The 26,556-nt window shown below is 50.6% G+C and overlaps 1 protein-coding gene across 1 annotated transcript; it reads right to left on the minus strand.

Moving 5' to 3' along the window:
• Nucleotides 1-37: 37 nt before the first annotated feature.
• On the minus strand, nucleotides 38-26,343 carry FBXO17 (F-box protein 17). Its single transcript, XM_030299438.1, has 6 exons — nucleotides 26,200-26,343; nucleotides 4,860-5,222; nucleotides 3,938-4,049; nucleotides 2,140-2,235; nucleotides 1,242-1,377; nucleotides 38-448 (listed from the first exon to the last, which is right to left on the minus strand). The coding sequence occupies exons 2-6, from the start codon at nucleotides 5,203-5,205 to the stop codon at nucleotides 305-307; spliced, it is 834 nt and encodes a 277-aa protein (XP_030155298.1). The 5' UTR covers nucleotides 5,206-5,222; nucleotides 26,200-26,343; the 3' UTR covers nucleotides 38-304.
• Nucleotides 26,344-26,556: the final 213 nt, after the last annotated feature.

Below are 26,556 nucleotides of genomic sequence, written 5' to 3' on the forward strand. Positions count from 1 at the left end.
CGCGCGAAACCCGACACAGGGCTCGATCTCACAAACCACGAGGTCACGTCTTGAGCTGAGATCAAGAGGCAGACACTCAACCTACTGAGCCACCCAGGCGCCCTAGATCCCTGGTTTCTTGCACAGCATGTGTGATACCGTGCTGAAGCAGCAGCAAGTGGGGTTCACTGGAGGTGTGCCAGGAATGGGCCACACGGGACCCTCACTGTCCACAGGCATCTGGCTCCCGACTGCAAAGCTGTCTTTGACTGATGATGTCTGGCAGACGGCAGTACACTCTGGAAGGCTGGCTCAGGCTGGTCGGCTAGGACAGGCGGACCCTGACCCTCACACTGGAGTGGGTCACGAGGGCGCCGTAGTGCCCTACCCAGGAACGCGTGTCCCTCCCATACTGCTCGAAAGACACGTATCGGATGCCCTTGCCAAAGTTGGTGAAGACATGAGACACCTGTATGGGGAAGGAGAGCGGGAGGTTGAGGAGCTGTGGGGCCCTGTCTTCCTCCACCTCAACAGGCACTCCCCAAGGATCAAGTAGGTACCAGGCCCTGCTCTAGGTGCTGGGGCTACAGCAGCGAAGAACAACCTGGTGAACCTGACAGTCTAGTCGGGGACTCAGACCCTGAAGACAGCTGGGGGTAAGAGGCAGAGGGTAAAGTATGCAGGAGGGTGGGGTTGTAAAGTGAGTGAGCAAAGGCATCACTAAGGCAACACTAGGGCAGAAACCCGAAGGAGGGGAGAGAGCCATGCAGGGATTAGGACAGAGACAAAGAGTGTTTGAAACAGAGGAACGGTCAGTGCAAAGGCCCTGGGGTAGAAGTGTATCTGGAGCAAATGAGAGAACAGGAGATGGGTCAGCGAGGTAAGGGGCAGATCACGTGGGGCCTTGTGGGCCACGGAAGAACTTTGGCTTCTGGCGCTTATCCTTTGCAAAACTTTTTTACGGAGATAATATTCACCTAACAAAATGCACCATTTCAACTGCACAATTTAGTGGCTTTTACCTATATTCACAATGTTATGTAACTATCACCACTATCTAATTCTGGAACATTTCCATCAGCCCAGAAAGAAGCCTCATATCCGTTAGCTGTCACTTCCAATCCCTCCCTTCCCCTAGCCTTGGCGATCGCTAGTCTGTCTGCTTTCTCTCTGTAGGGATTTGCTTATTCTGGACATTTCATATAACTGCACTCCTACAAGACGTGGCCTCTTGTGCCTGGCACAAGGCAGTCTGGACCCACCTGTCGGCAGCCTCTCTCAGTCCACTGAAGGACCGGGTTGGGGGAGGCCGAGAACTTGACCACTTCGTGTTCGTACACGTCCAGGAGGCGGACCCGGAGCCGGTAGATGCAGCCACAGTTCTCGCGGGCACCCCACCTGCCAGGTCGTGGTGAGCCTTGATGTCCCCGCCACCCACCCGGTCTCTGGGGTGGGGAGAGGGAGGATGAGGACTAAGCCTCCCTGCACTTGGGTGAGGGTCGCACACACCCACCCTGCACATGGAGAGATCAAGTCCTGGGAATTTGCGGGGAAGAGCCTGGGTGCCCCTGGGGTGGATTCTAGAGGCTTTGTGGTGTGTGTGTGTGTGTGTCTGGGAGGAACCACCGCCCCCAGGGGAGGAGAAGCCTGGGTATTTCTGGGGAGAAGCCAGAGCCCCAGGGAAGAAACCAGACTCTGATGGAGGGAGGAGTGAGAGCTTGAAGGAAGAGCCCGAGTGCTCTGGAACCAGTGCCTCCATCCCAACTCTGCCCCCCTGAGTCTCAGTTCTCAGGGCACAGTGCTCCAAACCTTCCTGGGGCCTTGGGTGTCCATAAACCCTTAGGGTCCGTACTGAGTGTGGGCGATGAGGGAGGAGTGGGCGAGATGGGGCACCAGCCAATGGCCCCCATGTCAACAACCCTGGGGCCTGCTGACGGGGGACAGGGAAGGGTGCAGAGTGGGGGCTCTGGGCTCATCAAAACCCTGCCCCTCCCTGCCTCTGCAACTGTGAGAGCATCACTTCCCCCCCCTCAGCCTCACTACAGGAGCACAGTAGCAGTGGCCAGCCTGGGGGGGTCGATGGGGGCCCAGGTGAATCCCTTCTGCGCAACTGCTGCCACCACGGGTGACGCTTGGGGCAGGTTGCCATTCTTTCCTCACCAGTCGGCCACACAGATCTCGATCTGGGCGCTGTCCAGCAGCTCCTGCCACACCCCCTCCATCACCAAGTCCACAAGCTGCCTCTTGAAGCACCATCTGGAAAGAGGAGATGGTGTAGGGATGAGGCAGAAAGTCACAGCCCAGAAATCACCTCCTCCAAGAAGCCTCCCTTGGGGTTTGCTCTACTAGACAAGATATATGATGGGCTGGGCAATCCCATTGGCCTCTCACATCCCCTCCACCATTCTCCACCAGGCTCTAGGCTCCGGATACAGGCTGACCTGTATGTCCCTAACATTTGTGGGGACTGCGACAGGAGTACAAATGGATACTCAACATTGAGCAGGCAATCCTGGAGTCTCCTAAAGTGCAGAGGCCCAAGTCTGAGGGTGTACTGCCTGTATGGACTGGTCTCCCTTACTCTCCCCTTCCTGTTGGGTCCCAGATGGGTCCCACTTCCCAGATGGGAAGCTCTAGCAGGAGGGAAGGGAGAGAGGAGAGTAAAATCAGGTTATGTGGCCTCCTGGCTCCCTCCCAATGGATCACCGTGGGACTGCTATGTCTCTTCATGAAAGGATACAGCTCCACGAGACCCTCTCCTCACAGCCTTCTCTGTCTCAGGTTTAGGAGCTGCGTCCTCCCCTTACCTTTGTCAGGCCCAGGGCTGGTAATGCCCCTTCCCCTCACTGTTACTAGCCTAAGGTTCACGCAGTCTCCCCTGTGGTCTGCCTACCCCTCTGTAAACAGTCCCCCCCTAATTTGAACATGCCGTCATAATAGAAATAGCGTAGTGGAAGAGAACAGAGTGCTCGGGGACAGACCTAGGTATATTTGGCAACTTCGTTAGCGATAGAAGCGGCACGCCGTATTCAAAGGTGGATTAAAGATCTAAATGTGAAAGATGAAACTATGAGGCTACTAGAAGAGACTATGAGAGAATACTGTTGGGTAGGGACTGGTTTTTTTTACCCGAAATTTCAAAAACACATTCTGAAGCAAACAAGCGATGCATTTGATATGTGAAAATAACAACCAAGAACACCAGGGACACAGTTGATACAGATAGTAGATGGCCAGGACGAACAAGGGGCTAAAATATACGAGGAATTCTCGTATAACAAGAATAAGACATCAACCCTAATAGAAAAGATGAATGGGCAATTTCCGGAAGAGGGATTCCAAAAGGCTAACAAGCACTTGGAGAGATGCTTAATTATTAGTAAATCAAAACATGCAAATTAAAACGTCAATGAGACATCACTTCATGCCCAATATACTGGCAGCTACTAGCGAGCCGGATGATGCCACATGAGAATGGTTGAATATGGGGGGAGGGAACAAGGAAAATGGGTAAGAGGTAGGAGAATAGAGAGAATCAACCAGTCAACTGTTCTGATGTCTTCATAGAACTTATCACCATCAGAAGCTCTGGCGCCAGACCACCTGGGCCCAGATCTCAGCTCCGCCATTTACTAGATGTTGGCTACGTTTTGTGCCTGTTATAAAGTGGAGATAATCATACTATCTGTGTCACAGGGCTGTTGCCAGGATTCAAAGAGTTATATGTAAATGTTTGTCGTTTTGTTGTCATTATTATTTCACTGTTTTATGTATTTAATGTCTCCCCCACTGCATTTCTGAATTTTCCTGGTATCTCTCTGGCATATAAAACAGGGCCTGGTACTGGCAGGCCCTCAACAAATATTTGACTGAGTAAATCAATGAGGGAAAGAGAGGATGTAGGTAGGGTCCCCTTCCCAACTCAGGGCCCTTGCCCCAGGGATCAGGGGCCACTCACTGGAAAGAAGTCACGAAGCAGGTCTGGGAAGGAGCCCCCGGCACCAGTGTTAGGTTCTTTTCCACGGCCCAGCCATTCCCGCCGTGCTCCACCTCCCAGCCTCTGAAGCCCTCTGTGGGATACAACAACCTTGAAGTCGAGGAATTCACCTGCCGCTCGCCCAGCCGACCGCCTGCCACAGCTCAGCTTGCCCCGCCCATCGACTCCTCCCTCCTGCGCTCCGCCCCCGGTTTCTTCCACTCTGGCCCCGCCTCCCAGACGCGGGCATTCCTGTTCCCACCCCACCACCGCGTCATTCAGCCCTGCCCTTCCACTCAACTCGTCCTCAGCCCCACTCGGCCCCGCCTCCAGTTCTGTCTCCCTTCATCTACTTCATTTACCCACTTGGGCTTCTCCGTGACTGCGGGCTCTTGCCATCAAGGTCCCATCCCCTCTTAACAGCAGCCTCCTGGCTCCCCCTGCCTTGGGCCCGCCCACTCGCTCAGTTCCCCCTCCCCACAGGCTCTCAATGCGGCTTCATATTTCCATGCAAGCTCCGCCCCCGCCAGCCACCCAATTGGCTTTCCCCGAGTCCCCCGGCCCCTCCCCCCTTAACCCCGCCTACTGTGTCTACAGTCCAAGCACGTGTCATTGCTGCCAGGGCCCGACTCTTGGCTCCTCCAGCTTTCTCGCCCATCCAGTTCGTCTCCCTTCACTGCCCACAGCACCTGCCCCCTTCCCCCCGCCCCGGTCCATCTCTTTCCCCCGCCCCCGGCCAGTTTCCCAGTCTCCTCTTCACTCGGCCACTCCCCCTTGGCTGCCTGCCCGGCCCCGCCCTGCCTCATTATCCTGACCACGCCCACTAATCCTCGCCCGGCCCCTCCACCCCACACAACACTGCGGTCTCCCCGGCCCCGCCCCTGGCCCCGCCCCCGGCACGCACGCTCTCCGCAGGAGTTGAAGATGAGGTTGCGGCCGAGGGGTGCGCGCAGGCAGTAACGCGCCAGGGCGCAGAGCGGGAACTCCTCGTCCTCGTTGTTGGGCGGGCAACGCTGGGCCACAGCGTAGAGTGCGCGGCCCTCGGCGCTGCGGTCGCGGGCTAGCTGCAGCAGCCACACGGTGGGCCCGTCCACCACGTCGCGCCAGGCGCGGCACACTGCGCGGCAGCGCGTCACTAATGCGCGCGGCGGCACGTGGCTCAGCACCTGCACGAGCAGCTCCGGGGGCAGTGCGTCCAAGGCTATGGGCTGGTCCGCGGGCAGCCGCCGCCGCGAAGGCCGGGCGCCCATCTCAGGCCGCCGGAATCCTGCGGGTTGAGAGGGGTCAGCAGGTCAGGGCAATTTGGCCTCCCTTCATCTCTCCCAGGACGCAAGGTCCCTGCAGCTTGACCATGACCCCACCAGCTCCGGTGGAGGACCAGGGGACTGCTAGGGCCGTGAAAACCGGGTACCTATTTCCTGACCGTTCATTGGCTCTGGGGCGATCGGTTTCCCTCCTTTCCCCCTCGAGCAAAATACCCCTGGTCTGACCATGACCCCCACTACCGCTCACCACGGCTTCCATGTCTGGCCGGTGCACTTGAGTCAGGCTAGTCAGTTTACGTGTATGACCACGAACACACAGAAAAACCCACCGAGGAGGAAACCATCTCCACCCCCATCGCCCAGCCGGCTCCCAACTCCTTGGGCCTTTGGAACTTCTGAACTGTCTTCAGCAAAACCCATTTCCTCGCTCTCTTCGCTGAACATTCTTGTCATCTTGCTCTCACCAAAACCCAGCTCTCCTGTGACCCTTCCAAATGGGTGAATCTTGCTCCTTGGTGCTACTTCCAGACCATTCTCCCATCCTCCCCTCAAACTCCCCAGCTGTGATTCCTGTGTCATCAGAATAGGCGGTTCATTAGGCCGCCTTGTGCATCATCTGCTGACCCAGATCACTACTCACTTCATGACTTTAGCTTCAGGCTCACTGCCACTCACGCTGCTCTTCTCAACATCCCTGGTCATTTCCACATCCAGGTACATGATCCTTCCTTGGGCCACCGGCCTCTCTGTTCTCTGACCTGCTCTCTTCTCAGCCCCTCCCTTCTACGGTCACACCTAGACCTTGTCTCAATAACCACAGATTCTTCAAGACCTCAATCTCCTTGCCAACCATCACCCTTTCTCTCTCCAGCTCTTTCCTCCCAGTGCCCCAGACCCCCACAATCCTTCCAGCCCACTGTGATTCCCCCATCCTTTGTGTCTACCTCCTTTTCACTGCCCCTCACCACCCCCCCCCCCCCCCCCCCCCCCCAGTCCTCGTGTCTTCCTTATCCAGTTTAAACTGCTTAGATACTCATTAAAAACATTCTTTGCATACATCCTGGCCTCCGGCTTCCTCCCACACGTGACCTTGGTTCAATCAGCCCCCTGCCTACCCACTTTAAGGTCGCCAAAGAACACACAACTCCACTGGCTGGTCTCACTTCAAGGTTGTGAACCTCACCCACACGGGCCAGCCCAGCCCTGCAAGCAGAGACCATTTCTCTTATCCACAGGCTCCTCCTCTCTATACATAACTATTTCGCACCTTCTCCCCCAGCGCTAGCCTAGCTTATCACACCCTGCCTTCCACCTCTTCACTTTCCCCTTGCTTTCTTATTTTGCAGAAAAAATACAAGCAATGAGAAGTGAACTTTCACAGGTACCCATCACCCAATCTACCAGCTCCCCGCCCCGTGGCCTCTGTGCTTTCCCCTCTGATTGCCCTGCGAACGTCAGCTCCCGCCCCCAGCCCCCGGCTCAGCCTGCTGCCACCCCTCCCGCTCACTCCAGGCCTCAGTCTCAAGTTCTCCTCTCTGCCACGCCTTGGATTCCCCCTTCGCACTGGATCATTCTCAGCAGTCCAGTCATCCCTCTCGTCTGAAAACAAACCCTCTCTTCACTTCACCTCCCCTTTCAGCTCTGGCCCCATTTCTTTGCTCCTCTCTCTCTCTCTTTTTTTAAATTTAATTTTTAAATGTTTTTCTTAAAAAAAAATTTTTTTAACGTTTATTTATTTTTGAGAGACAGAGAGAAAGACAGAGCATGAGCAGGGGAGGGGCAGAGAGAGAGAGGGAGACACAGAATCTGAAGCAGGCTCCAGGCTCCGAGCCATCAGCACAGAGCCCGACGTGGGCCTCGAACCCACGGACCATGAGATCATGACCTGAGCTGAAGTAGGATGCTTAACCGACTGAATCACCCAGGCACCCCTCTTTGCTCCTCTTTATGGTAAAACTTCTCAAACAAGCTGTCTCCAGTCTCTGCCTCCATATTTTCTACTTCTGTTCTCTCTTAAATCTTGTCTCATCGGGCTTCACCCCCCTGACATGCCAAGGTCACCAGTGACCCCCTCGGTGCTAAATCAAAGTCAGAGTTCAGTCCTCACCTTGCTGGACCTGTTGAGCAGCACTTGCCACCGAGGGTTATTCCCTCTTCACTTGGCTCCAAGCCCCACAACCTCTGGACCCCTCCGAGTTTGCCTGGTGGCTCCTGCTGAGTCTCCTTGACTGTCCATCCTCCCTCTGATCTGGCAACGTCAGGGACTGGTATTTGCACCTCCTGTATTCTCCATCACCACTCCCTCCCTTGGGGATCTTGCCCACTCGTACACTTCCCACCTGGCTCATCACTGTCTCCCTGCTTCTTTCCCAGGTGTCTGTTCCTCACTAGTAGCCAGGTCGGGGTGAGCACCTGAGTCAGGTCCTGTCCCTGTCCTGCTCAGAGCCCCCCCCCCCCCCCCGGGCTCCACCTCACTCAGAATAAAGGCAGAGTCCTCACTGTGGCCCTCAAGCTCCCACACAGTCTGCCCCCATCACCTCCTTGCCCTCATCTCCCCCTTACCCCCTCTGCCCAGCGACACCAGCCCCCACACCCCAGGCCCTAGGCTCACCTCCAGACTTCAAGTCTTTGCTCAAATGTCAACTTCTCCATGAGACCATCCTTGGCCGCCTTGTTTACAATTTCAGGGCCTCCTGACCACCACCTACTCCCCCTTCCTTTGTCCTTATTTTATACCTCTCTAAAGCTCTTATCACCTCTTAACACACCACACACACAAGTATATATAATCTACTTTACTTTGTTTATTGCCTGTCTCCCTAACTGCATTATAATCACCATGAGGAAGAGTTATTGTTTCTTTTGTATATTACACACCACACCGTCCACACCAGTGCCTGACACATAGTAAGTGTTCAACGAACAGATGTTCATGGAATGAACAAATGAATCATCACATCAGAAACCCACTCCACAGGGGCGCCTGGGTGGCGCAGTCGGTTAAGCGTCCGACTTCAGCCAGGTCACGATCTCACAGTCCGTGAGTTCGAGCCCCGCGTCAGGCTCTGGGCTGATGGCTCGGAGCCTGGAGCCTGTTTCCGATTCTGTGTCTCCCTCTCTCTCTGCCCCTCCCCCGTTCATGCTCTGTCTCTCTCTGTCCCAAAAATAAATAAACGTTGAAAAAAAAAATTAAAAAAAAAAAAAAGAAACCCACTCCACAGATGAGGAAACTGAGGCACGGCAAGGTGAAACACCTTTATTTAGCAAGAACTCAGTGATGGGGCTCAAGACCTACTGAGAAACTCACTGCATTTTCTCCATCGGGGCAGAACTGCCTAGCGATGAACACCTTGTGGCTGGATCCTGGCCAGCCTGGGTTCAAGTTCTGGCTCCGCCGCTAGGTGGTTATGTGACCGAGGTCACATCACTCAACCTCTTGGTGCCGTTTCCTTCTCTGAGAACGAGGATGGTAACAGTACCTACTGCACGGGATTGTTGTAAAGACGAAACGGGTTCATGCTTGTAAAGCACTTAAGAAAAACCGCTGTGTCTCAGAAATGAGTGACATTAAATTAATATTGAACGCCAAATTATGTTAGTTGCTATTATTATTACCCATCATAAAAGAATGACGAATAGCCATTTAGCTATGATTTTTTTCATCTGGTGACATTTATTGGGCCTTTATTAAGCGACTGTGCCGCGCATTTAAGCTGGGTCATCTCACTGAATCCCATCATCTTGTGCAATGGGCAAAGCGATCACAGGAGGTTGCCCCGGGTTAACAGGCTCCAACGATCTACTGCTTGTTATGTTGTTATGTTGTCTAACGTCGGGAGGTGCTCAACTCGTGACAGCTGTTATTATTTTTAAATAAGTTGATTAAGGTTTTGTTAAGAAGCCTGCCTCGGGCTAGTGATCCACCCACATGGGTCCTGATACCCCCCTTCACCCTGATTCGGTGATTGGTTATAAGACAGGCTTCAAGAGACAGGGTGTGCTTTTCCCCAAGTGGTTCTTAGTTGCATTAATAATTAGCAACAATTTAATACCAAGCTTACCAATTTGCCTGTCATGGACGTGAAACTCATCAGAGTGTGGTTTCCTGGCTTGGCTCTCCTTAAGAATGTGCTGATAAAAAAAAAAAAAAAAAAAAAAAAAGAATGTGCTGGACACTGGCGAACAAGGGATCTCTGGAGCTGGGGTGGCCTCCTCACAAGATGAGTGCAGGCAGACTTTGCCAAGGAGCAAGGACCTTCAAGTGATGTACCTTACGAGCCCTGAGTATACAAAATGCTTGTCTGGGGGGGGGCGGGGAGTGGGGGGCGCCTGGATGGCTCAGTCCGACTTTGGCTCAGGTCATGATCTCACAGTTTGTGGGTTCGAGCCCTGTGCCGGACTCTGTGCTGACAGCTCAGAGCCTGGAACCTGCTTTGGATTCTGTGACTCCCTCGCTCTCTGCCCCTCCCCCGTGTGTGTGTGTGTGTGTGCGCGCGCGCGCGCACTCTCTCTCTCAAAACTAAATAAACATTTAAAAACAAAACAAATTGCTTAAAGGGCCATAAGGAGCCTTATGGCCATAATGTCCACACGGCTGAATGCCAACTACTGGCTGAGCCAGTATGGGACACGTAAGGCACAACAATGCCCTGCTGTCAGAGTGTTTTGGGCTGCGTATGTTGCGGGGGGGGGGGGGGGGGGGGTGTGGTTATTTTACTGGCCGGCACAGCGACCAGGGGATGCTACTGGCAGGCAGTTTCCAGGACCCGTGACGCTCTGCAGACCATGATGGCTATAGTAACATATCCTACGTCACATGCTTTTCTGGGACTCGACTGCCCTCCACTAAGAGTCCACACCCCTCCCCTTGACACGGGCAGACCTCTGTGACTGCTTCAACTTTCAGAGCACCACAGATGTGACATCGCTAAGGGATTTCCAAGGCGGGGTCGTAAAAGATACAGGTCACTGCCTGGCTCTCTTGGGACAGGTGCCTTGGGAGCCCTGACTCCAGTGGGTGCGCGGGCTAAATGGTTCACAAGGAGGAGAAAAAGAGTCTGGGTCCATAGCATTTACTGACGTCTGGGTAAATGCACCTGCCGCCGCTCATCGCGAGCTACCAACATGAAGTCCCCGAACTGTGGGGCTGGAGAGCTGCCCACAGTCTTGCTCTCACAAGCCGGCTCCAGAACACCCCTGCCCGAGTCATTGCTTAAGTCTGGCTGCCCTGAAGTCATCGCACTGGAGAGACGCCGTAAATTCAGGCGGAGAAAAGTCTGGGGAGCCCCAGCTGTTTGAGTCACGTCCCGGGGGCTAGACACAGGGGTGAATAAGCCTTCAGGTGACCCAACCCCAGTCACTGTCAGACGGCACTGCGTGTGAGCCTCTAAGAACAGCTTAGCTGAGCCCAGCCAACCCCCAGGGCCGTGAAATAAAGGTTATCGTTTTAGGTCACTATGTTTTGAGTAGTCTGTTATGCAGCACTGACTAAATGGGACAAGGCTCAGTGACCTGCACTGTGTGGGATAGGTACCTTCCACAAAGAACTGTCCTGCCCCAAAAGCAAAAGAGCCCCCGCCCGGTAAGAAACAGCGGGCCCCCTGAGTGCAGACACAGACCAATCTGGGTTCCAATCCCGACTACCCACTTCCTTGCCTATGAAACGTGTTTATCTCCTTTGAGCCTAGGAAACGTAATTCGGGAATAGCATGTGTTTTTGGTTTCTTTGATTTTTTGTTTTAAGTTTACTGATTTATGTTGGGAGAGACAGAGGCAGGACAAGCAGGGAAGGGGCAGAGAGAGAGGGAGAATGCCAAGCAGGCTGTCAGCCTGCAGACAGCGCAGAGCCCAATGCGGGGCTTGAACTCACAAAATCAAGAGTCGACCCTTAACCGGCTGAGCCACCCAGGCGCCCTTGATTTTCTGTTTTCGAACAATGCTGTTTTTAAGTACTGACTACTAGCGTATTATTATTTTTTAATTCAGAAATCTACTTTATATTTGTTGCCTGTTTACGGGGCTAATTCTTTTTCTCCATCGTTTTCTTTTTGGTGGTAAAACCCATGTAACAAAGTTTAGCATCATAACCCTTTTTAAGTGTACAATTCAGGGGCGCCTGGGTGGCGCAGTCGGTTAAGCGTCCGACTTCAGCCAGGTCACGATCTCGCGGTCCGTGAGTTCGAGCCCCGCGTCAGGCTCTGGGCTGATGGCTCGGAGCCTGGAGCCTGTTTCCGATTCTGTGTCTCCCTCTCTCTCTGCCCCTCCCCCGTTCATGCTCTGTCTCTCTCTGTCCCAAAAATAAATAAAAAACGTTAAAAAAAAAATTTAAAAAAAAAAAGTGTACAATTCAGTGATATTAAATATATTAACGTGTCACCATCCCTGCCATCCATCTCCAAAAGTCTTTTCACCTTGTAAAACAGTAATTCCCCACCACCCCCTTCCCTCTTGCCCCCGCTAACCACTGTCCTTTTCGTCTGTATGATTTCGACCACTCTAAGTAACTCACGTAAGAGGAATAATCATACAGCACCGGTTTGTGATTGGCCTGTTCACTTAGCGTAATGTCCTCAAGGTTCATTCGTGGTGTAGCATAAATCAGAATTCCTTTCCTTTTTAAAAAAATTTGATGAGAGAGTGGGGCAGGGGCAGAGAGAGTCTCCAGCAGCCTCCATGCCTAGCGTGGAGACCGACCCGAGGCTTGATCCCACGACCCTGAGATCACGACCTGAGCCAAAATCAAGAGTTGGATGCTTAACCGACTGAGCCACCCAGGCGTCCCAGAATTCCCTTCCTTTTTAAAGCTACTTAATATTCCATTTTGCTGATCCATTCATCGGCTGTTGGACATGTTTTAGCTATTCTGACGACAGGTATTTTTGTTGGTGTGATACCTTTATTTCATTTTATTTCACCGTCCGGAGTCGTTTGCACCTTGAGGTTGTGGTCGATGACACGATGGCCCACTTCATGGTGACCACATGTGCTGAACGGCAACAACACATTCTCTGCCATTGGGGCGCCTGGCTGGCTCCTTCGGTGGAGCCTGCGACTCCTGATCCCGAGGTTGTGAGTTTGAGCCCCGCGTTGGGTGTAGAGAGTACCTGAAAATAAAATCTTAAGAAAAAAAAAATCTCTGCTAAGACAATCTCAGGCAGCATTAAAAATTCTAACTGGGCAGGGGCACCTGGGTGGCTCAGTCGGTTGAGCATCCGACTCTTGATCTCAGCACAGGTCATGATCTCAGGGCTCGTGAGTTCGAGCCCCGCATCGGGCTCTGTGCCGATGGCGCAGAATTCTGTGTCTCCTTCTCTCTGCCCCTCACCTGCTTGTGCGTTCTTTCTCAAAATAAATAAATAAACTTAAAAATACATATATGCTTTTTTCTTTTTTTTTTTACATTTTTTATTTTTTGAGACGCAGAGAGAGAGAGCACAAGCGGGGTAAGGGCAGAGAGAGAATGAGACACAGAATCCGAAGCAGACTCCAGGCTCCGAGCTGTCAGCACAGGGCCCGACGCGGGGCTCGAACTCACGAACCGTGAGATAATGTCCTGAGCCGAAGTCAGACGCTCAACTGACTGAGCCACTCAGGCGCCCCCAAAATACACATATATTAAAAAGAAATTCTAAGCAGGCAGAGATGTACTCATTTAGAAACGATTTTGTTTCCGTTTCCTGACCCGAGGCCTGGCTAGATGTGTGTGTTAAATATTCATCAGGCTGTACAGCTTGAGTCCTTTCTGTAAAAGGTTTAGGAGAAACACTAACAATAAGCCGAGGTGGTAGTCCACGGAAAGGGACAAAAAGATGTCAGAGAAGCTCTCCCCGGACTTGCCAAACAAAATATGAGACTATTTAAAGCGAAGGCGTCCCTGGAAACTAGTAAGCTCGCTTATCTCTCTCCTCAGCAGTTCCTCAAATTGTGTGGGGCCAATGGCCTTTTTATAGTGACTGGAAAATATTGCCCCAAAATACCTCCATGACTCAGTGATGACACCATTGACATGGTTTGTTTGCTGGAATCCACTCACAATAACCATTATTTTAGGATTTTTTTTTTCTGGCTCTGGGAGTTGCCTGGGCGCAGGTCGGCAGTTCTCGGGGGCTGGAGTGCAGTTGTCATCCGGCAGGGGTGCGGCTGGGTCATCTGAGGGCTTATTCAGTCCCCTGCCTGGCGCCTGGGATGGGGAGACTCGAACAGCTGGGGCTTGGCAGGCTCTTGTCTATCTCCATACGGTCTCTCCAGCTAAAGCCTACTTTTGTCAAAGGCCAAATAATACAATTTCATTTTCTTTCTTTCTTTCTTTTCCCTAAATGTTTATTTTTGAGAGAGAGAGAGAGAAAAAGCGAGCGCACCGGGGGGGGGGGGTGGTGGCAGAGAGAGGGAGGTGGACAGAGGATCCGAACGGGGCTCTGTGCTGATAACACAGAGCCCGATGTGGGGCTCGAACTCAAGAACTGTGAGATCATGACCTGAGCCGAAGTTGGACGCTTAACTGACTAAGCCACCCGGGAGCTCCTAGAATTTCATTTTCAAGGCTCATGATTCATTAAGTGGTCTTCATTTTATAGGATGTTCGTCCTTCATTAATTTTATTACTGAATTTGTATTGATTTTACCTTTATTAATTTTAGCATCATTTTTAAAGATTATTTAATTTTTTCAATTTTTATTTATTTTGAGAGAGATGGAGAGCAAGTAGGGGAGGAGCAGAAAGAGAGGGAGACAGAATCCCAAGCAGGTTCCACACCACCAGCTTGGAGCCTGACCTGGGGCTCGAACCCACAAACTGCAAGATCATGACCCGAGCTGAAGCCAAGAGTCAGGCGCTCAACCGATGAGCCACCCAGGCTAAAATTTTAGCATTTTAGCATTATTGTGAGAGGGAGAGAGAGGGCACAAGTGACTGAGGGGCAGAGAGAGAGAGAGAGAGAAGAGAGAGAGAGAGAGAAACGGGGCTCACCCCAAGCGGGGCTCGAGCCCACGAACCATGAGATCATGACCTCATGATCAGATGCTTAACATTCTTTCCTAGAATCCCATACAAATGGAATCATATAACATACCCGTTCAGCGCGGGTGCTGTGGGGAGTTGGCAGAGCTCAGAGGGGGCAGGGAGCTTCACATGTGCCCACTCCCCTCCCCTGTGTACCCTCTCCCCAAGGCGAATCCACAGAGGCATATACTGCCTCATAGTTTCCCTTGGCCAAACTGGAGTTTGGCCATTTAAACTTTTCTGTGCCGGCTGACAGGTTGAATTTCCCCAGTAGAGGGCGCCAGAGGAACACGACAGGAAGAAGGCTTTTTTTTTTTTTTTTTTTTTTTTTTTAATTCCAGCTTCGTCGCCCCAGGGCAGCTTCTCAGGCACCTGCAGCGTGCAAGCTTCTCCCTTGCCTGCCGGCACCCCGCGGCCAGCGCCGTCCCCTGGCGTCCCCCCTCAGGCGGTTTCCTATTGCCCCGAGGGCCCCACTTCCTTGCGAACTGCATTCCCCAGCATCCCGCTGGACAGACTTCTGGCAAGTTCCAGAGGGGGGCCTTTCCATCAAGTTCAAGGTGCAGCACGACCGACCGGGGCGGGGGGGGGGGGGGGGGCGGCTCCTATGCCCTTTGTGAGCCTCCTCCAAGAGTTCTCGAATGAGATCAGGGTCTGGGACTGTCATCTTTCTCAAGTTCTCAGTCTTTTTTTTTTTTTTTTTAATGTTTATTTTTGAGAGAGAGCGTTCAAGTGGGGGAGGACTGAGAGAGAAGATCTGAGGCCGGCTCCGTGCTGACAGCAGAGAGCCTGATGCGGGGCTCCAACTTGTGGACCGCCAGACCATGACCTGAGCAGAAGCCAGAGGCTTAACCCACTGCGCCACCCAGGCGCCCTCAAGTTTTCAGTCTTGGATCACAGAGGTGGTACTGCTCCTGATCTCTGCTATTTCTATATTCTTTAGCATTCTCTTCATTTCTTAGTAGCTATTTTCCCTGCTATAATTAATAATTCTGTCTATTAAACGTTCTCCCTTCAATTTACTGCCTGGTTTCTGTCTCCCGATTGTACTCTGGCTGATACATACAGTATGTTCCCCTGTGTCTTCTTTCCTTCAGGATAACTTCTCTGTGATCCGCCCACGTTGTTGCATGCGTCAATCGGTACTTGGATCCTTTTTATCGCTGAGGAGTATTCCATCGAGCAGATAAACCACAATCTGTTTATCCACTCACCATGATGGGACATCGGGCTCTTTCCCGTTTGGGGCTGTTATGAATAAAGCTGCAATGAACATTCAGGTACGAGTGTTTGTATGGACATACATGTTCATTTTTCATGAGTAAATACCCAGGAGGGACATTCTCGGATCATACAGTAAGTGTATATTTCACTTGACAAGAAAACACCCAATAGGTTTTCTCGGCAACAATGGGCCGTTCTCAGTCCCTTCAACGATGTGTTTCTCAGTCTAGTTGCAGTTGCCAGGACCACGTGTTGTCCATTGTCTTTTTAATTTTTGACAGAATGGCTTGTTTTTCGTGCCCTCGGGGGAGTTTCCTCTACCTGACATCTTCCCTTATTAATTTTAAGTCTTTGCTCTTGAACCATAGCGCTGATGTTGTTTCTTAATAAGCCGAGATCAGAATTCTTTGCTCTTAAGAATTACATGCAGGTTCAAAGATTTGATGTGGCTTCCCTTTCAAGAAGTCAGACGAGCTGCTGATAATCAGGGCCTATGCTGGCTTTTATCAGTCTTTGGGTTGATTTCAAAAAAGATTTTTTTAGTGTTTATTTTTGAGAGAGAGAGAGCAAGTGGGGGAGGGACAGAGAGAGAAGGAGACACGGAATCTGAAGCAGGCTCCAGGCTCCAAGCTGTCAGCACAGAGCCGGAAGTGGGGCTCAAACCCACGAACTGTGAGATCATGACCTGAACCAAAGTCAGATGCTTAACCAACTGAGCTGTCCAGAAAGGATGTCTTTTTATTTAAAAAAAACATTTTTTTTAATGCTTATTTATTTTTGAGAGAAATGGAGTGTGAGCAGGGGAGGGGCAGAGAGAGAAGGAGACACCGAATCCGAAGCAGGCTCCAGGCTCCGAGCTGTCAGCACAGAGCCAGACATGGGGCTCGAAGCCACAAACCGTGAGATCATGACCTGAGCCGATTGGACACCCAACTGATTGAGCCACCCAGGCACCCCGAAGGAATGCCTTTTATTTTTATTTATTTATTTAAAAAAATTTTTTTTATGTTTGTTTATTTTTGAGAGAGACAGACAGACAGACAGACAGAGTGTGAGCAGGGGAGGAGCAGAGAGAGAGGAAGACACAGGATCCGAAGCAGGCTCCAGGCTCCGAGCTGTGAGCACAGAGCCTGACGTGGGGCTTGAACTCACAAACCTCAAGACCATGACCTGAGCCAAAGTCAGATGCTCAACTGACCAAGCCACCCAGGCACCCCTGGAAGGGATGCCTTTAAAAAAAAAAAAGAAAGAAAAGAAAAAGAAAATCTTGGCTCAGTCGGTTATGCGGCCGACTTTGGCTCAGGTCATGATCTCGAGGTTCATGGGTTCAAGTCCCCCATCGGGTTCTGCACTGATATTGCAGAGTCTGCTTGGGATTCTCTCTCTCTTCCTCTCTCTCTGCCCCTCCCCAACATGTGCTCTCTCTCTCTCTCTCAAAATAAATAAATAAACTTTAAAAATACTAAAAAAAAAATAATAATAAATAAAGCTTTAAAAAAAAGCCATCCCTTCTGGGTGAATCCAACCCTGGGGTAGCCTGGCCTGGCAATGAGAGCAAGGGCTGGGTTTGGGCCCCCACTCACACTGCTGCCCCTGGCTGGCCTCTTAACAGTAACAGTCCTATGTGCCTGATCCTGTGCTCGATGCCCTGGAAACGGTATCCCAGGAAAACCAAGTTCAAATGCCTCCAACAGACAGGCAGTATCCTTTTCTTTTTTTTAAAGTTTATTGATTTTGAGGGACAGGGAGCGAGGGAGGGGCAGAGAGAAAGGGAGAGGGAGAGAGAGAGAATCCCAAACAGGTTCTGCCCCTATGAGCACCAAGCCAAAGTGGGGCTCGAACTCACAAACTGGGAGATCTCTTCCTGAGCTGAAACCAAGAATAGGACGCTTAACTCCCAGACGGGCAGTATCCTTTTTAAAAAATTTTTCTTTAATGTTTACTTATTTTTGAGAGAGAGAGAGAGAGAGAGAGAGAGAGAGAGAGAGAGAGAGCGCATGAGCAGGGGAGGAGCAGAGAGAGAGGGAGACACAGAATCTGAAACAGGCTCCAGGCTCCGAGCTGTCAGCACACAGCCCGACGCGGGGCTCGAACTCACAAACCGTGAGATCATGACCTGAGCCGAAGCCGGACGCTCAACCGACCCGGCGGAGCCACCCAGGTGCCCCTGAGATGAGCAGTATCTTAAACGAGGCCGCTGGGTAGGAGGAAACAGGGAGTGGTGGTGATTGGCAAACCAGAAGGTACAGCCAGCCTGAAGTCTGTGCCAATCTGTACTCTGGCTCCTTTACCGCCAAGTAGGAAGGTTGGCCTGCTTTGGCCACATCTTCCAGTTTGTTCAAAAGAAACTGGAAACCCCAGTTTCCATGTGAAGTCACCCAATTTTTAAAGGTTAGCAATGCATTAGAAAAAGATTAAGGCACCGTATGGGCCAGATAACAGACAGATCTGCAGACCCAGGAACTGAATGGGTGTGGCCATTTGTGACTTCTGTATTATCCCAACTGATCACACCAGGAGGAAACTGAGGCCCGGAGAGGCAAAATGACTCCCAAAAGGTCACACAGCAGTCAGACCGTGGACCGGGGATTGGAATCTGGGCAGCCTGATCTCCCTCTCAAAGGGCGTCCTCTCTATGGACGGCAAAGAAATGCAAAAGCAAAGTAAACAGGAGGAAGCCCATCCACAAAAAAGGAATGCCACTATTTTCCAGAAAGACAGATAGCAGACCCAAGTGTAGGGGCCAGGGTCAAACTCAAAGTGGGCACAATGGAGCCTCAAGGAGGCTAACCCTAACCTCAAGAGGCTTTGGACCCAGAGCCAGGGGTCGAGGGGGGCCAGGCTGGGGTAGGTGTGCAGGCGGAGAGTGAGAGAGCAGAGTCAGGACAGAGGTCGGCCCGTCTTGGCAATGACTGCGCCTATGGGCTCCCCACTCCCTCTCCTGCTCCCCTCGTGCTTTGCCACACAGGTCTCCGGCTGCCCAACATTCATCCACGGGAAAAACAAAACCATACCGGAGGACTGTTCTCTAAAGAAACTGCATGAAGGCAGCTCTTCCCACCCACGGATCTTGTCCCCGGGCTTTCATAAAATCACCTTTTTGCACCAAAGACGTCTTCAAGAATTCTTTCTTGGCCGGAGCCCACGACCACCACCCATACCCCCAAAACCCCATCGATCACAACCTGAGCTAAAACCAAGAGTCGGACGCTTAACTGACTGAACCACCCGGGCGCTCCTATTTTTCACCATTCTAAATGTCAGCAAGGTGGTTCTTCTGTTATCGGCCAGCTCGGTTGGACGGAATGGTCTGGAAAGGCCTTATTCAAATACGTGACGATTGGCGGACTGGATGTGCTGGAGAGACCTCAGTGGCGACTGCTCATTTCTACTTTAAAAGATCTCTCCGGGCGCCTGAGTGGCTCAGTTAGGTTGAGTGGCTAAGCCTCCGACTTCGGCTCAGGTCATGATCTCACAGCTCGTGAGTTCAAGCCCCGCATCGGGTGCTGTGCTGACAGCTTGGAGCCTGGAGCCTGTTTCAGATTCTGTCTCCCTCTCTTTCTCTCTGCGTGTCCCTCCCCTGCTCACGCTCTGTCTCTCCCTCTCCCTCGAAAATAAATAAACGTTAAAAAAAGAAATAAAGAAACTGCATGAAGCCTCTGGGAGTGAGCTCCCAGCAAAGACTGGCTTCTCCCTCCTAACACCAAGTGCTGTCCCCAAACACAGTTCTCAGTCATCCCTTCAACTAGACTAAGAAGCCAGTGGGAAAGCAGGACTATATTTATAACAGCCCCAAATTTCAAAACAGTTACTTATTTTTTAAGATTTTATTTTTAAGTAATCTCTACACCCAACGTGGGGCTCGAATTCATGACCCCGAGATCAAGAGGCATGTGCTCTACCGACTGAGCCGGCCCCATCATACCGGTTACTTTGATTAAAAAAAATTTTTTTTAATGTTTATTTATTTTTGAGAGACAGACAGAGCGCAAGTGGGGGAGGGGCAGAGAGACAGGGAGACAGAATCCCAAGCAGACTCCATGCCGTCAGCACAGAGCCCAATGTGGGACTCGAACCCACGAACCGCGAGATCATGACCTGAGCCGAAACCAGGAGTCAGACGCTTAACCAACTGAGCCACCCAGGCGCCCCAGAAATTCTCAATCCTTTCTAAACAAGGGGCCCATACACGCATTTTGCACTGGGCCCTGCAAATTGGTACATTTGCCCTGGGTACGTTTAGATTAGAGAAGATACTCAAAACACAGTAAGAACAGGATATTATAAAAGGAAGAATGTTTTCTAGAAGAAAAAAAATTCCCCAAAAGTAGATTGGATGAGTTAGGACCCATAAAATACCTCTCTCAAAAGGGAAAAATTAAAGGGGCACCTGGCTGGCTCAGTCAGTGGAGCATGTGACTTGATCTCATGGTTTTGAGTTTGAGCTCCACGTTCTTTTGCAGAGATCGCTTAGAAAAACTTAAAAATATAAAATCCTGGGGCGCCTGGGTGGCGCAGTCGGTTGAGCGTCCGACTTCAGCCAGGTCACGATCTCGCGGTCCGGGAGTTCGAACCCCGCGTCGGGCTCTGGGCTGATGGCCCAGAGCCTGGAGCCTGTTTCCGATTCTGTGTCTCCCTCTCTCTCTGCCCCTCCCCCGTTCATGCTCTGTCTCTCTCTGTCCCCAAAATAAATAAACGTTGGAAAAAAATATAAAATCCTAGAGACTCCTGGGTGGCTCAGTCTGTTGAGCATCCGACTCTTGGTTTCGGCTCAGGTTACGATCTCGTGGTTTCATGGGTTCGAGCCCTGCATTGGACCCTGCACGGGCAGTGCAGAGTCGGCTTGGGATTTTCTGTCTCCCTCTCTGTCTGCCCCTCCCTTGTTTGCACTACCTCTGTCTCTCTCAGAATAAGTAAATACACTTAAAAAAAAAAAAAAAACAACTCAGAAAAAAAGGGAAAAATTAAAGCTCTGACAAACTGCAGGAAAAACAAAAAACTGCTTAAGAAAATCGTGGTCCAAATATATATAACTAACTATATCCATGTTATGTCAATTTGACAATATGCAAGAAAAAAGAAAAAAGAATCAATTTGACCTGGAGGCTAGAGACATTCTCACTAAAATAGGGACATTCTTCTTAAAAAAAAAAAAATATATATATATATATATATATGTACACACATGTATGTATATGTATATATATATCTGAGTATATACATATAAATATATATATACACCTCACATATAACATTGTGTAAATTTAAGGTGTATGTGTTGATTTGATACATTTATGTATTGCAAGATGATTACCACTTTAGCATTAGCTAGCACCTCCAATCATGTCACTTAATTATCGTTTCTTTTTTGTGGTGAGAACATTTAAGATCTGGTCTCTTAGCATAAAGACTGTCTTCTCAACAAACGGTGATGGGAAATCTACATGCAAAAAGATGAGTTTAGGCCTTTATCTCATACCACACACAAATATCAACTCAAAATAAACCATACACCTGAATGTAAGAGTTACAACCATAAAAATTTTTAGAAGAAAATAGGAGAAAACTCTAATGATCTTGAGTCAAGCAAAGACTTCGTAGATAAGACACCAAACGTGTGATTCGTATAAGGAAAAAATGGATGAATTAAACATCTTCAAAATTTAAAACTTTTGCACTTAAAAGACACCAGTGAGAAAATGAAAAGACAAGCTATAGATTGGCAGAATATGTCTGCAAATCATGTATCTGATAAAGGACTCGTATCCAGAATATATAAAGAACACTTAAAATTCAACAGTGTGACAAACAAACCACTTTAAAAATAGACACAGAATTTGAGAAGACATTTCACCAAAGACGATATGTGTATGACTAACGAGCACATGAAAAGATGCTCAACATCATTAGTCATTAAGGAACTCCAAATTAAAATCACGATGAGACACCATGTCAGGCCCACCGGAATGGCTACTGTTCAAAAGATTGGCCAGTACCCGGAGAAGCTGGAACCCCCGCATGTTGCTGATGGGAACGTGAAATGGGACAGCCACTTGGGAAAACAGGCAGTTTCTTTGAAAGGTGAACATTAACAAAAACAGCTCAGCATAAACTTTCCACGAAACACAGCAATTCTATCACGAGGCTACCTGCCCACGAGACATAAAAACACGTGTCCACGCACAGGCTTGATTGCAAACGTTCACAGCAACATTATCTATTTGGAAACGATCCGAATGTCCGTCCGCTGGTGAATGGATAAACAAAACGTGGTCTATCCGCACAACGGCACACTGATCGGCAGCACGAAGAACCAAGAATGGGTACACACTACGATATGAATGAACCCCCAAACAGCATGCTAAGTGAAAAAAGCCAGACACACACACACACACACACACCCCACATACTGTATGATATATTTACATGAAATGTCCCCAAAGGACATATCTAAAGTTACAGAAAGATTAGTCGTTGCCTGGGGCTGGGCTGGGGAACGGGGAAGTGACCACAAATAGGCACGGGGGATATTTTGGAGGTGACAGAAATGCTCTAAAACTGGTGATAGCTGCACGACTCGGTAAATTCACTAAAAAATCACTGAATTGCACACTTTAGAGGGCTGACTTTTATGGTATGTAAATTACACCTCACTGAAGCTGTCAGGAAAACCCTGGAAACTCTACAGTGAAAGCATCTAAGACTTAAATATGGTAACAGAACAGACTGTAGATGTTATCAACCTTGACACTGTGAAAATAAATGTACAAGTAACAAAAGATGGGAAACCAAGGCGGGAGAAGGGGAAACCAAGATGCTTGGCTCACCTGCTTCACGTCACGGGACTCAAAAGTTGCTAGAATAAGAAAAAGAAGTGACGCATAACATTTGAAGCTACAAAGGTCAATAGCGAATAATCTTTAAAAAGTACGATTATTTTTTTTATGAGTTTTTTTCAATATTTATTTATTTATTTTGAGAGAGAGCGCGCAAGGGAGAGCAGGGGAGGGGCAGAGAGAGAGGAAGAGAGAATCCCAAGCAGGCTCCGCCTGCCACAGGGCTCAACCCCACCTGAGCCAAAACCAACTGAACCGCGCAGGTGCCCCTAAAGCAGACTCCACACTGTCAGCGCGGAGCCCGATGGTGGAGTTCGAACTCACAAACCTCGAGATCATGACCCGAGCCGAAATCAAGAGTAGGACGCTCAACCGGCTGAGCCACCTAGGCGCCCTAGATGGGCATTTTTTACTGAAGTTGAAAATGTGTGCCTGCCCCAGGACCCAGCCATTTGACCCCAGAGCCGGGAAACACACACTAGAATGTTCATGACACAATTGTCTCTAACAGCTCCGGTCTGGAAATGACCCATCCATCCACTGGAGGATGTAGGAGTAAATTAAGGTGGTCACAGAATGGTGGCAAGGCACCTAGAACGTTGAGTCCTGGGACACCCGGGCAGCTTGAATTGCGCGGGGCAGCCCTGGTCTACGACACGTATGGTCCCCAGGGTAATTCGGGTAATTCCAGACCTCCACTACTTCTAAAGTTTCCTGCTTGGATGATAAACTATATACTCCCACCCATGGTGCTACTCTTAGAAAGTTCGCAAACAGGCTAAACTAATAAAGTGTCGTTAATATCCACACGTGGGTACTAAAACCATATAAAGAAGAACAAAATAGGGGCGCCTGGGTGGCTCCGCCGGTTGAGCGTCCGGCTTCGGCTCAGGTCATGATCGCACGGTTCGAGAGTTCAAGCCCCGCGTTGGGCTGTGTGCTGACAGCTCAGAGCCTGGAGCCTGCTTCGGATTCTGTGTCTCTCTCTCTCAAAAATAAAAAAAAATAAACATAAAAAAAAAAAAGAGCAAAATAGGAACATGAGTATCGTAAAAGTCAGGGCGCTGGTTTCCCCTGTGGGGAGGGAGAGGGCTATTAACCAGGTGCCCACAGGGAAGCTTCTGGGGGCTGACGATGTTCTTGCTGCTGACCTGGGCCCTGGTTCCATATTTTACAATTATTTGTTAAACTGTTCATCTGTTTTATATACTTCTCTGTATGGATGTTATAATTCACCATTTAAAAAATATTAATGCTATCAATAAACACCACTGATGTTATTGAACCCAGGAAGGAAACAGTCTCACTGCATCTTTGCGCAAATTATAATTCACATTTGCCAAGTGCTTTCTTTGGGTAAGGCACTCTGGAAAATTCTTTCTGTGCATCATCTCATTCCCAGGAGGCAGCAGTGATATTTCTGGGCGAGGAGGCATCACAAGGCTAGTAAGGGACATTGCTTTCGGAAATTGCTGGTGACAGCCCGCAGAGAAAGTGGCATTGTGGGGAAGGTGAGTGTCGCTGGTTCTATATGGTCAGTCACTCCTGGGCCAGCCCCACCCCAAACTCTTGTTCATGACCTTGGGGGAACGGGCTTCCCTCTCTGAGTGGATTTTCCTCTCCGTAAAATGAGAAATGTGCAGGTCCCCATCTCCTCTCCCCAGTCCCCAAATCCAAAAGCCTGGAAAACCGGAAGTCTTTCCCAGACCCATTTGGTGGCAGGGCTGAGTCACACTGGTGTGAGATTTGACTATCCCGGTGAGTATGTCACGCGCTGGTCACGATCTCACGGGTGGTGAGTTCCAGCCCCGCATCGGGCTCTGCTCTAATAGAGCTGAGCCTGCTTCGTATCCTCTGTCCCCAGCTCTCTCTCTCTGCCCCTCCCCTGCTCACACTCTCTCAAAAATAAACATTTAAAAAAAGAAACAAGAAAATAAAAAAAGAAAGAAAAGGCCTTCATAAACTACCAGCTACGGTTAACCGCACAGTAACTGCTCTCGGCACGTGGCAAGGGCTTTATCGAATCTCACAGAAGCCTCACGAACAGCTCCAGGAGGGAGGTGCCAATTTTTCAGCCGGGAAAACTGAGCCTTGGAGAAGGGGAGCCACGGACCCAAGGTCACCTGACACAAAAGCCGCAGAGCCGGGCTTTGAACCTGACTCTTGGTCTCAGCTCAGGTCACGATCTCGTGGTTTGTGGGTTTGAGCCCCACATCGGGCTCCATGCTAATGGTGCGGAGCCTGCTTGGGATTTTCTCTATCCCTCTCTCTCTGCCCCTCCCCTGCTCTCTCTCTCTCTCAAAATAAATTAATAAACTTAAAAAATATTTTAAAAAGTAAAAGATAAAATACTGCCCCCCCCAAATAAAATAAAAAAGATCAAACACTGCTTCCCCCTTTCCGTGCTCTTAAAGATATTGCTTTTATATATATAGGAAATAAAAAAGGCAGACTCGTTTCTATTTGATTTGTGAATCACATCTATAACTTGATTGGATGAAAAAATTCGTATTTAAATAAATACAAAAACTTTATTAAAAAATATTGGGGCGCCTGGGTGGCTCAGTGGGTTGAGCACTGGACTCTTGGTATTGGCTCAGGTCATGATTTCACTGATGGTGAAATTGAGCCCTGCGTGGGGCTCTGTGCTGACAGTGCAGAGCCTGTTTGGGGTTCTCTCTCCCTCTCTCTGCCCCTCCCCCACTTGCGCGCGTGCATGTGTGTGTGTGTGTGCGCGCGCGCGCGCACGCGCGCGCGCGCTCTCTCCCTCAAATAAATAAATAAACTTACAAAATATTATTAAAGAAGGAGCGCCTGGGTGGTTGAACCCTGGACTCTTGATTTCGGCTCAGGTCAGGATCCCAGGGCCCTATGTAAGCCCGGAGCCTGCTAAGATTCTGTCTCTCTCCCTCTGACCCTCTCCCCTGCTCGTGCTCTCTCTAACATTAAAAGAAAAAAAAAAATTATTAAAATAGATTCATCAGCCAGGCCTCACAAAATGGGGAGTCAAACAGATCCTATAAATATTTCATAGAACAAGAAAGACGTTTAAAACACTTTTTTGACGTTATGAAAGCAGCCAATAGGGAAACTGCGAGCAATGTGCAATTAATTACAAATAATTTTAACTGGCCGTGGGGCCGGGGTCTGTTGCTTAAGGGGCTGTTTTTGCTGCAAAGCTTCGTCTGCCTCATTTGTCTTTTGTTCTTGGGTGGTACTGGGGCACTTTAAAAAAGTATTTACTTTAAAAGTAGGTGCCTAATATTGCAGCCTTTCAAAATTGCTAGTTAACAGATGCTCTCTAAACTTGAAGGATCCAGACTGAAAGAACAAGATATGGAGCGTTAAGAAATATTACTGAACGCTGCAAAAGTTAACTTAGAAGAACAAAATTTAAATCGGGAGGAGCGGCCGCAGCTAAAAACAAACTGTGCCCAAGTTGCTAAATCGAGAAACGGGGCTCTGAGCCTTCTGATTCACCGATTTGGCGAAGGGGCTGCCAGCCAGAAGAAACAGAAGAAACCAGAGCTGGTAAAAGGGGTCTGGCCTCTCGCCGGCTGCGGAGTACACGTGTTGGTCGGGTACGTTTTGGGGGGAGGGGGAGTTTCTTCCACCGTGGCCTCTGCCCAGGAGCAGCCGGGTGGAAGGCGTGGGCGTCAGAGGACCCGTTTTAAGCCCTTTCCGCACGACCTGGGGCTTTCAAACGTGCGTCCGTGCGACTCTGGACTTAAAGGGGCGGAAGTTGGCTGGGACAGCCTAGGACGCGGGCAGGGCAGGAGAAGGGGCGCCGGGGAACAAGGACTCCGGGGGGACCCGCCCCTCCCGCGAGGGCCTGGGGGCGTTAGTCCTTCCCCGGGCGCCCCGGGGGCGAGTGGGGACGGGACACCCGTCCCGACCTGCGTCCCTACCTGTCCCGACGCTCACCTGGCGGCCCGCTCGGAGGCGGCGGCGGGCTAAGATCCCTTTCCCCACCCTGCTCTGGGAGGCAGTCAGGGGGGCTCCCTGGGATCGGCCCCGCCCAGGGAGCCCCGGGACCCGCAGTCTGGGCAGTCGGTCCTCTGCGGGGGCCGGCGGCTCCGGGATCCGCGGGCGGGCGGCTGCGGCGGGCGGGAGCGAGGCAGGGGCGGGATCCGGGAGGCTGCAGGCGCCGGGGGAGGGCCCAGCTGCCGCCTGGCGGGGCGGGGAGGACGCGCAGCCCCCGCGCTCGGGGACCCGGGGGCCCGCCCCTTGGAGAGCTTACACTCCCCGCCCCCCCCCCCCTCCCCACACCACGCGCGTCCC

This window comes from Lynx canadensis, chromosome E2 (assembly GCF_007474595.2).
Source record: "Lynx canadensis isolate LIC74 chromosome E2, mLynCan4.pri.v2, whole genome shotgun sequence".
NCBI lineage: Eukaryota > Metazoa > Chordata > Mammalia > Carnivora > Felidae > Lynx > Lynx canadensis.